A 12,115-nucleotide genomic window follows, 5' to 3' on the forward strand; every position below is an offset into this window, starting at 1 on the left:
AACAACTAATGATTTCTTTTTTTGTGTCATGTTTGAAAGCAATTGCTCTAAGTGGGTGGAAAATTAACAACAAAATTCCATAAAAACACGTGAAAAGAGAAAGTGAAATCAATTTGAACAAAAGCTTATTAAAAAAGTACCCTTTTTCTCAATTTAGCATCAGCATGTACAAAATTCTGAACAATACTAAAGTATGTCATTCTAGATTATATGAAGACATGGTTTATAAACTGAACGCTCACTGTGTTCATTCATCTTTAAAATATAGTATAAATTTCATATATTTAAAATTTACTAATCAATATCAAAGGTAGTGAAAAAGATGAAAATATTTAACAGACATGCAGTATTTTTTCTGATTGTTTTTTTTCCCTCTTTGCAATGATGGAATTCTAAAGATAATGTTACAAGTTTTAAAAGTCTGCTTTATCACAGAATTCATTTTGGTTTCACAACACTACAGTCAACTATGTACAAGTTACTCCATTTACTTCAGACATCCCAACAGACAACTATGTACATGTATATTTACATTCCATCATTTGACAGAGATGTGGAAACTGAGTGAATTAATTTAACCCATAACAAAGGCAAGGCAGCCTCACATTCTGTATCACTGGCCTGTAAAACACCTGATCATGACACCAATTGAAAGACTAGAACTAATCCTGACATGATGGAGACACACAAACATGGTCCTATGGTTGTGATTATACTGTGCTGAGTTGTTTGAACTCTTTTAGCCACCTGAAGGGGGTGTCACATGACAAATGATATTTTTATGGACACAAAGTATGACATGTAAAAAACTTCAACTTAAGTTTTCCACTCTGTCTCCACCTGTGATTCAATGATGTGAGAAGATTACTCTTTTTCAAGTCACTTCTGCAAGAGAAACAGAGCAGAGTTAAAAGCTACAAAAATTATTAAATAAAACTATTAATATCTGTAGACATTACTTAGCATGTTTTTACAAAAAGTATGTACACCTAAAAATACTGTATAGATCCAGTAAACATTTACCCTAAAGTTTTAAAGAGAAAGATGCTCCACAAGAACAACCATGGTCTGCTTTAGGGTTATCTATAATTCTAAAGGCCGACCGAATCATCTCCTGATAGAAGTCAACTGTTGAGCCTTTCACCAATTCCAGAGAGTCTTTGTCAATAACAACTTTGGCTCCATCTTTCTCAAAAACCCTGCACACAAAATCATACAGAGATATAAACACTAAACAAAGTTAAGTTGTAGGCCTACATTTGTTTAATATTTTTTCAAGTACTAGTGTACCCATCATGCACTGCTGCAATCTCAGAAGAAAAGAAGTCGTAGAAACTGGTTAGGACAATTGTCAATTGTTAGCAATGATGTATATTTGGACAATGTCCCAGCTTTGCTTCTGCCCACACATACTGCTATTGTTATAATAACAAATGGATATTGCAATGAGAAAAACCCAGACCAGCATATGTTAATCACCCTTTGCACGGCCCATGTTGACCGCCCAGGTGTCTGGAAATCTGGTTCAATTTAATTAACTATTATAATATTCCAAGGAATCTATAGTATATGGCACTCTTTAAGGACATGGGCGGGTGTACTTTTCGTCATAAATCCACTAAATCATCGATTTCCCACTTTTACGTGATCTATACAGAAAAACCATCGTTGAATCTAAAAATGACATTGTTATGACCCTAAAAACAGTATTTATTTATAAAAAACCGGGTTCAAAGTAGTGTGTACAGGGTCATTTGTTATTTTTTTGGTAAAAATAGCCATTTTTCGACCTAGAAAAGTACTATTAGGCTTCACGGAAACCTAATGTGTTTCATATCAATGGAAAGGCCGTGATCTCCTTTCTTTATTTGTTCTAAAATTAAAGGACCAATCAAAATACTTATTTTAATGTGATTATTTTTCTACGTCATAAAGTTGTTTATTTTATTCAGTCGGGTTTTTCCGGTATGCAAATTTTTGACCTCAATTTTTTCATTGGCGTTCGACGGCGGAAGCTAGTTAGCGATTGGTCGTTTTGCTTCGCAAGTAAACATTCCCTTAGTTTCAGCGCGTTGCTAAGTTTGATCTAGTTTTGTATCTCTAAGCTTCTGTGAAATACTTACATTATTTTAACTTATAATTATTTCAATTAAATATACTATTAACAGTTTAGATTAGTTTGTGTGAATTATCATAAGCAGTGAGACGATTTAATTTGTTTCTCTTTCGATAATGGGTAGAACAAAACACTCGCTAAAAATAGATACACACAAACATCTAACTAATTTACTAAAGCAAGGGCACGTCCGAATGCAACTGATTGCAGCTACCTCTACTCAATCTAGCACTATTCAGACAAGCACTGGTGCAGATGTAATATGCACATTTACTAAGAAACTGCGACAATGTAAGACACAGTTTTTACAGACAGAAGAAAGCACTGTTACATCTAGTACTGGTAGTGCTAATTGTAAACCACAGCCATGCAGAATTATTGTCGAATGTGATTTGCTTCTTGATGTTATCAATACATTTCCTCGCCCACTGTGATGTAGTGGCTACTATTAATGAAAACAGTGTAAAGGGTTTGCTTCAAGCATGGTGTGGCAGTAATAAAAATGTTGTAAACCGTAAGTATACAACTGCAAAAGAATCCAGAACAAGGCCATTCACAATAAACAAAGACATCGTCTTATCATAATTGGCTTTAGCAGTGGCGTAGGCAGGGGGGGGGGGGGGGTTGGGGGGGGGGGTCATAACCCCCCCCCCATAGACCCCTCGGTATATATAATCGAAAGTTTGAGGGGGGGGGGGGCAAATCGAAAGTTTGAGGGGGGGTGCAAATGGAAAGTTTGTCCCCGGGTAAAAATTGGAACCCCCCCCCCCTTGAGACGATCCTGGCTACGCCACTGGGCTTTACACATGCGACCATGCAAAATATACTGCTGTTTCTGCGATAGCATAATTCAATTTTGGGCCCAGGCATGTTATGGCATTGCTGTCAAAAGAAGGAAACCATAGTCGAAGACTCAATGAAGGACGCCAAAAAAGACGCGTTGACAACAGCTTTTCTACAGCTCTAGGTAAAACAAAGAGCGCCAGAAAAAAAGAAAACTAACAGCTGAACAAGCTCAGAAGGAATATATTCAGCAGCACCATACTTCAGGCTATGAATGTGGTCGATTTTAGTGACATACAGCTGTAAATTTTCATTTTTTGCAACTTTTTGTTGGTTTTTTGCGTTTTTCTCAATTTGATGTTTTTTTGTACAATTGTTGAAATAACTTTGTTAATAATTATCAGAACTGAACTAAATTTGCTCCAGTTACTCTGTATATATGTTCAAATAAAACGTATTGAACACTTTTGGAATTTTTGTAAAGATTTTTTTTTTATTGTTTAAATAGTGAAAAAATTGGACGAAATAATGACATTTTTACAGTGATGTATCAAAAAAAAAAGTAAAAAAAAAACTATCCTCTTTTTTTAAAATGTAATCAATAAGAAGTCTTAAACACATGTGTCTGCAGATTATATTAAGTTTTCATAAAATTTGTACAAACCATTTTTGAGTTATTTCCATTTAAAAATCGTCAATAAAATCCAATATGGCCGCCGTCACCATGGCAACGGAGGATTTAAAAAATTAAAAAAAATATTTTTATGCTTAACTCTTTGAGTTATAACTATTAGCCAAGTATTACATCTTTAGACTTGGAAATAAAGAAGTTGGTACTCATCACCCGCCCATGCCCTTAAAACGAATGTATGGTAAGCAACATAGTGCAGAGCACCCAATCAACAGACACCAGAGCTAAGATAGCTGCTGGGGAACTGGAAATCACACCCTACATGGGCACCATCCCTCCCAAAGTTAATTTTTTTTTTCTTCGTAGAAACCTTCCTAGGAATATTCTCAACAATTTCCCAAAGTTTCATGCCGATGGGATGAAAGGTGTAGTAATGCACAGACACACATTCTTACATTTATATATATATATATATATTTTAATTATTCAACTATGATAGTACTCATGTAATGACCTAACGCTACAACTCCTTTGTTTTAAAACAAAGTAGATTTGTAAATTTGAGCTTCAAGATATAAAAGTAAAAGGATTTTATGACTAGCACAATGCACAGAGAACTTCTCCTGATCAAATATTGGATACTCATTGAAGCTGATTAGGCTCAGCAATATCCAAAGAAATCCAAAACATAACAAATAGTTGACCCCCAAATAACATGTATTGTCATCATACAATGTGACACAATCCAATTTTTAAAGAATTACAAAATTAATGTTAGCAACTCATGTCAGGAATTTAAATAAATTTTATATAATTATAATAATTATTAATTTAAAATAAAAGAAATGAAAGCAAAAGTTTAAAAAAATTATTTTTTAGTTTTAGCACAATTAGATAAGCTAACCTGTCATCTTCAGCAACATTTGAATCCAGCTCAAATTTATACTGAAACCCAGAACACCCTCCTCCTTCAACTAGGACTCTAAGGTGGTTCACGCCATCTGTTATTTCTTTTAATCTCTGTCAAATACATAAAAAATAGTAATACTGGTCCCAAAAACCTGTTAAAAATGGTTTACGTTTCTAGACACCAATGTACTATTCTGTTATGATCAGCACATACTCCCTAACTGAAATTTTAAAAATAGGTTTTTTGTACTGATGTGGAAGCCACTAGTAAAATGCTTTAAGTCTCTATGTATAGCATTGTATATAGAAGTGATTTGCGATTAGGAGATCAGACACATTAAAAGACTATGAGTAGCCATAATTACTACTGTATCATCAGAAGTACTACATTTCCTAAGCATGTTTGGTTGATTAATTACATGTATACATCTGAATTAATTTTTGAAGTGAATAAATGCTGCTTGTAGGTGTAGCAATTTGCTATTCAACTCAATAAGTGTTTGGCTTTTGTGAAGAGGATTAAAATAAATTATCATTTTGTTTGTACTATAGGCCCCTATATCCAAAAATTTAAGTTATTAAGATTTAATAAGCTACTTATTGTGGAGACATATCTATTGTAATGGGATGGAATTAGTTAGTGTAGTCTGGGTTAAAAATTTATGTATAAAATGTATCCATCAAGTTAGAAATTTCAGGTTATTTTATAAATTTTATTACCTTCACACAACTATCACTTAGTTTGAGTTCTTCTGCTGTTTCACTGTTGAGGTTTACTGTAGATGGTTTTGTAGAGGCGTATAATCTGGTCACTGATGCTTTACACAATAATCTATCCTTTAATGACTTTGTAAAAAATTCACAACTTGACCTGTTGATAAATATTAAACTGAAAGTAATTTGCTATATGATAATTACTTTAACAATAGATCTGAGTAAGGTAGTATAGATTATTCTAGCATCTAGATCTTGACCTAGTTGTAGAAGTAGTAGTACCTATAACTATAGAAGTTTAATATAGAATTTACATTAGAGCCAAGATATAGTTATAGTAGATATTATAGAGGGTACGCATGCATATATCTGTGTAATAATAACAGTGTCTGATTATGCTGCAATAATGAAAGCTTCTTTTAAAAGGGGTGTGATTAATGGTAGTATAAATATAACTGACTTAGACCAGAGACCAGGCATACAGCTTTGACAGCATATCAGAATCTAACTGTCTGGCTGCCCAGACAGGCTACACCCTAGCCGCTAGCCCTATGACCTACTATAATAACTATAGTATAACTATGGTAACTGATCAATGCGGCACGAATCCCTACATTATTTTATGCTACTACTGTGACTACTAGTAGATCTATAACTAGATCTATGTTAACTTATTAACTAGGCCTAAACACTAGATTCGGTAATCTATCGTTTTGGGTACGTAAAATCGCCAGCGGCTAGTAATGTACGAAAAAGTTACCTCATTGTCAAGGCTTTAATAGAAGTATATTTTGATATCTTTGTGTCAAATATTATAGATAAATGAATAAATAACCTAAATCAATAGCTAAATATATCAATATAGGCAAGAAATTAACTTTTAACAGCAGTGTTTGCGAGCAGGATTTCCTATATAAACAGCAGCCATTTGTAAAATAGAGTTGCCTTCCCCTGATCTCGCGCTATAAGTTAACAAAGAAAGAACTTAAACAAGATGGCTACTATAGTAAATGAGCACAGTTGCATCTGTTGGAAACATCGCTAGTATTCATTTATTATTGAAAAGTTTTAATTCAATTGTTTGAAAACAGGTACACAAATGAAACAAGGAAACATTTTTGTATTTTTCAAAACACAAATCCTCCTCAAAATGTGAAATAATTATGAAAATTTAAGGAGTCACCTGTTTTTCACATTACTAGTCGCGGGCGATTTTACATACCCAAAACGATAGATTACCCTAGATTCTAGATTTACTTCTATTCTAGTCATACTACTTACTACTTACTTAGTACTTACTTACTTAGTCACTAACAAGAACTACTCACTGACTTAGTCATTAGTGACTTACTCAGTATTCAGTAAGTCACTGACTAGCAGTCACTAACTAACTAGATTCTCTACTACTACTAGTCTAGATCTAGATCTAGTCTAGAATAGTCTAGAGTCTAGAGTACAGAACAGTTGACTCGGCTTGAGACTTGAGGTGAGTTGAACTTGAGTGACTAGTGACTTGAGATTATATTTTTTAGGCCTAGATTCTATCTAGATCTATATTTATTATATTCACTATTATATTGGGATGTTAAAACTTAATTTTCAGTATGTTTAAAAATTGTGTATTATTTGTGTTTTTAATATCATTTATTGAATTTAATTGGCTAACCTTCTGATGACGAAATTTGTTGCTTTTCGTAGAACAGTCACCATTTTTATTTTTCTCACAAAAATAAGTATCAGCACTTTGTACTGGCGTAGAAAGTACTCGAAAATCGAGTAGACATGGATATATCTACATTCTACATAGTACATAATCGACATAGGCCTAATGTATGTCGCATTGTAACATTATTATTTTTTTCACTTTTTTTTCTCCTGCTGATAATAATAATTGCAAGAACAATTTGATAGTACATAGTCATATATTCTTTGTTTTAGCAAAATAAAGTGGAACAATTTATTCCTGTTTTATGATCTTCGTGTTAGTAGTTCAGATCTCGACAGTATTTCGGTTTGGGGGGGGGGGGAGTTATCTTATAATTATTAGGTTAAAAAATATAGAAAAAAAAGATGATATATGAACTGTTTTTATAGTCATTGCGGTATATTATTCATAAAGGAATGGGTGGATCAGAATTTCCATATTTTTGTTTTGGCTGTTCCTTTATTAGACTTCATGAATTATCAATTATTAACAGAGGTAGGGCAGTATTTCTTTAAGGCATCTCTCAAAGGGCGGGGAGCCAGTGTTTCTTCCAGGCACCTCTTCGGGGGGGGGGGGGGGGGCTCTAGAAAATATATACTTTTAACAATGTCCGCCACCCCCCCCCCCCCCCCCCGCCAGAAGAGAGTCTAACCCCCCCCCCCCCCTCCCCCGAACGAAATTGAATTTATATAGAAAATATATACTTTTAACAATGTCCGACCGACCCCCCCCCCCCAGCACCCCCTGGACCCCCCCCCCCCACCCCGGAGAAAAAAGTCTGGAAGAAACACTGCGTGAAGCGTATCTCGGCAGTAGCGTAGCTAGGGGCTAGGAGGGGCGACCTATGGGACGCCAAGAGGGTTAGGAAGAAAAATTAAAAACCAAATTTTAAGCTAAAATTTTGAATTACACACAGTCAACGTTTAAAATTTAAAACGGCTATAATATCTTTGCTGTAGTTGTGTTATCCCTTGATTGTGCGGTGACCGGTTAAAAAAACGCTCACCAGCTTTTCCCGAGGAGGGGGGGGGGGGTGAAAAAATGCAATTCACCTTTAACAAAGTACGCACTTAATTAAAGCTGTCAACAAATAGCATATGCTTCCACGGCCATTATATCAATACCATACCTAACATTTTAAAATTACTCACTCCATGCATTCTTCAGCGCCTTATAGTGGGGGTGTCAAAGCAAAGATATGGCGCCTTTTAACACAATGTCAGTCCACATCTGCAATTTTTATATGCTTTTGACATCATCCTTGCTGGACATGACCGTCACGTACAGATCCCCGCTGTACTGAAAGTTACTCTCTATAGCTGATAACACTTATAATCTTTGCAGGGTGTTTTTTTTTACATTGTCTCCGAGCCGGCGTAGGGGGGGGGGAGCATTTAAGATTTCAAGGAGGTACGGACGAAGACAACGGTTAATGTATATATTTTCTATAAACTTTTTTTTCTTTCTAATTAGTCCGGCGTGCTCTGGAGGATGTCTGAAAGAAACACTGGTTAAATAAGAGGCCTATTTTCTATGGTCCTTGGGTCTCTAAGGTCAGTGCCAGGCTGGTGACATAGGTTATCAGTTTACTTAGCATGCCCCCCCCCCCATCTTCTCTTTTATATGTCCTTTCTAGCAGGAAGTTGAAAGGTCACTTACAGAGGCGACACCTTTTCCTCTGCTTAAATAAGTCTTTAATGGCTTACATTTTTTTAAAGTTCGTCTTATTCATAGTAATGTAAATATGGTGGCGAAATTTGGTCTGCTCTAAAGATGTATTACAATTTACAGCTACGACACTTTGCGCGGATATGCGTCATCCTGCCTCTACAAAGCCAACCCATAAACTACGATAAATTCATCAGCCGGCTGCTTCACTGACTAAAACGAGCGTGCATGTTAGCATGTTTTTTTTTTTTAAATGCGTTCTGAAGTGGGTATTTGAGCACTACCTCTGTTTAGTAGGCGTTAGAGTTGGTGGCCGCAACGGTTTGGACGAAACGGGGATTAACTAAATATAAATAATGGTGACATAGGGAGGGGCCACAGTTGTTGATAAATTAGTTTACTTACACAAAACTACACACCCATGACAGCCTAAATTATTTTAGATCTGCTGACACTCTAGGATTGCTACTGTAAGCTTATTTTTACAACAACTTAAAAAAGAACATTTGCCGCACATGGTGGTTTTTTACTTCTTTTTTTTTAAAAAAAAAACGGATTTTATCTATACATAATATGCAAGATAAGGAATTGCAACTTTATTTTTCTTTCGATTAATATGAGTATCCAGTACTCAAATATGAAGTCACACTCATATGGAACAAAATTCAACAAGCCGAAAATTCAAAATTGTTGCAGAGGATGGGGAAGGGCACGCTTTGTTACCGCACCCTGTGACACCCGTCCTAGTGACGCCAATGTATACAAAAAAAAAGCAAATTTTAACGTTCCTGGTACATCGTTTGAGGTTATATAGCGTCCTTAAATATATCCAGATTTTGATAGGCTCTACTAGAGCTATTAGTCTGCGACAGTCTAAGTCAGAATAGACGTCATAAAAACGATAAAATGTTGGTTTCAGATAAGGCAATGTACCGGCCGTCCTCCAAATGTCATTCTGTATTCAGTTTTTTTTTCCACCATGGACCACATCCTTGAAGATTCAGCCACTTAACCGTGTGCACGCAGAAAACAGCGTTGGCTTGAAGTACTTTGGGTCAGTACTTACTGGCAACTAACACAGAACACTTTCAAAATAAACATCTACATAAAGTACTGCAGTTGCGATACAATCCTGTTTAGTTAATCCACTTAGTAAGTATTACAGAGCAAGACACAGACAGAAAACCAGTAACACATAAATATATTATGACCGGACAAAAACTAGGGGAATTCCAAAAGTTATTTTTACCTCTTTTCTCGATAATTACGGCTTATTAAACATTTAAAGAACTGTCGGTATAATAGTAGCGCAAAATGTAAATTACATTTTGAATCGGTGTAAAGTATACATAAGTATATATATCGTAACGCATCGTGTTTAGTTGGGTTGGGCTATATCGGGCTGTGTCCATCTTTGTCCAGTTATGCTGTTTGGTTATTGAGCTAAAAGGTTGCGTTTTTTAAATTGGGTTTTTAGTTTTCTTTAGAGGTACACGTTGTTGTGTAGTTTTATGTTGTGCTTGGTTATGTTTGAAGTCGCGGTAGAGCAGACATGAAATTGTCACGTGGTTAGGATCAAACTGTTTACATGGGTCTGACATCATTGACCAAATACATCCATAAATGACGTCACGCTTTTTTGGGACGATTTTTACCTCCCCCCTTCCCCCCACGTCCTCACAAAAAGCCAGACTCCTACCCTACCTAAAATGACATCACACCTCAGCCTACACCCCCCCCCCCTCAAAATTGCTGTTGAATTTTTATTAAAACTTCCATATTTTTCCAAAATCTTGTGTGAACTCTGTCAACAAAGTATTTTGATCAACGCATAATTAATAACGGCTAAAACTCGTTTTCTAACATTGCTTTTTATAATGCAAAAAAGTGACGTCACACCATCTGACCCCCCCTCCCCCTTACCACACACCGTCACAAAATAACGGACCCCCCCCCCCTCCCCTCTACGAGTGTGACGTCATTTATGGACGACCCCCAATCCCAGACAAGGATTATCAACATCTAAACCCGTCTGTATCTAACCCATGATCATGCAGACCAGTGTTTCTTCCAGACTTTTTTCTCCGGGGGGGCACTTGAAATCTTCGGGGGGGGGGGAGGGGGTTCGGGGGGGGGGGGCGTACACTGTCAAAAGTATATATTTTCTATATAAATTATATAAATTTCATTTCGTTCGGGGGGGGGGGGGCGGTAAAAATTCCCCCCCCCCCCCCCCCCCGAAGAGATGCCTGGAAGAAACTCTGATGCAGACCTTTTAGGATCTCCCCGCGGTCACCAATATTTGACGGTTCATATCGTATGCAGCGGGGGCGGCGTGGTCGAGTCGGTAAAGCTCATGGTTGCTAAACCGAAAAGTCTCGAGATGAAGTTTAGGTCACATATTTCTGTGTCGTCCATTATATGCCATGTCGCCTTAACTTTCCCTAACCTAAGTCAGGTACCCATCAGCGTTGCTTTCCCTAAGTCAGGTACCCATCAGTGTTGCTTTCCCTAACCTAAGTCAGGTACCCATCAGTGTTGCTTTCCCTAAGTCAGGTACCCATCAGTGTTGCTTTCCCTAACCTAAGGCAGGTACCCATCAGTGTTGGGTGAACTCGGTGAGTGTCTCGATCCCGGGATCTCAACTCGAGACGTTAGGGTTAACAGGCGCGTGCTGTTCTGTCCGACCACGCTATCCCATTTGTTCCTCTCATGACCAGCCACAAACACATTTGAAAAATACAACAAAACAGGTCATTTCACCGCGTCCTGTGATAGCAACAGTTGATAATCATAGAAAAGTAGAAAACTGAATACCCTATAAAGCGAGACCCACCAGCGGGACGGTTCTTTAAATATGTATGCATTTTCCCCCTTTAGTACTTTCTTTTCTTTATTTTGCGAGTATCGATAGGAGATTTGCACACGGTGTTTCTTCCAGACTTTTTTCTCCGGGGGGGGGGGGGGCACTTGAAATTTGGGGGGGGGGGCGGTAGACTTTCTTCGGGGTGGGCGGACACTGTTAAAAGTATATATTTTCTATATAAATTATATAAATTTCATTTTGTTCGGGGGGCGGTAGAATTTTTTCTGGGGGGGGGGGGGCTTTGCCCCGCCCCCCCCCCCCCCCCCCCCCCCCGAAGAGATGCCTGGAAGAAACTCTGTTTGCACAGTGTTTCGTTTAGGCCCCACTCCCGGCTCCCGAGCAGGGGAGGGAGGAATCTATGATGAAAATACATACTTTGATCAGCGGCGTCGCCCCCACCCCCCACCCCGGAAGTTTCAAGAGTCCCTCCCCTGAACCAAAATTGCAAAATTTCTGAAAGGAACCCTGGATCTGCATTCGGCAGCAAATATCCTTGCTACGCCACTGGTGATAATCACCCATAATGTTAGTCAAAGAAACTGATCATCTCTGGCTCGTCTATGTTACACTCTGAAACTGAAATAGCAGGGTCAGTTAATATGCAAAATATGCTTAAGAGCGTGTTACCTTAAAAGGAAAACTCCTTTAAGGTGTGTTAAAAATACGAATAACATTGTTTGTGCAATTTGTTTATTGTTTACATAAATATTTTAAGTATAATAT

General features: G+C 37.2%; 1 protein-coding gene across 1 annotated transcript; it reads right to left on the reverse strand.

Annotated features, from left to right (window-relative positions):
• Nucleotides 1–6: 6 nt before the first annotated feature.
• On the reverse strand, nt 7–6,902 carry LOC131953927 (iron-sulfur cluster assembly 2 homolog, mitochondrial-like). The gene is made up of 5 exons (XM_059317389.1): nt 6,820–6,902; nt 5,160–5,310; nt 4,435–4,550; nt 1,024–1,199; nt 7–885 (listed from the first exon to the last, which is right to left on the reverse strand). Exons 1-4 carry the CDS (start codon nt 6,861–6,863, stop codon nt 1,025–1,027), a joined length of 486 nt encoding a protein of 161 aa, XP_059173372.1. The 5' UTR covers nt 6,864–6,902; the 3' UTR covers nt 7–885; nt 1,024.
• Between the last annotated feature and the right edge of the window lie 5,213 nt (nt 6,903–12,115).

The sequence above is a fragment of the Physella acuta genome, unplaced genomic scaffold, assembly GCF_028476545.2.
Source record: "Physella acuta isolate Inbredline_101_S28 unplaced genomic scaffold, ASM2847654v3 ptg000964l, whole genome shotgun sequence".
NCBI classification, from domain to species: domain Eukaryota; kingdom Metazoa; phylum Mollusca; class Gastropoda; family Physidae; genus Physella; species Physella acuta.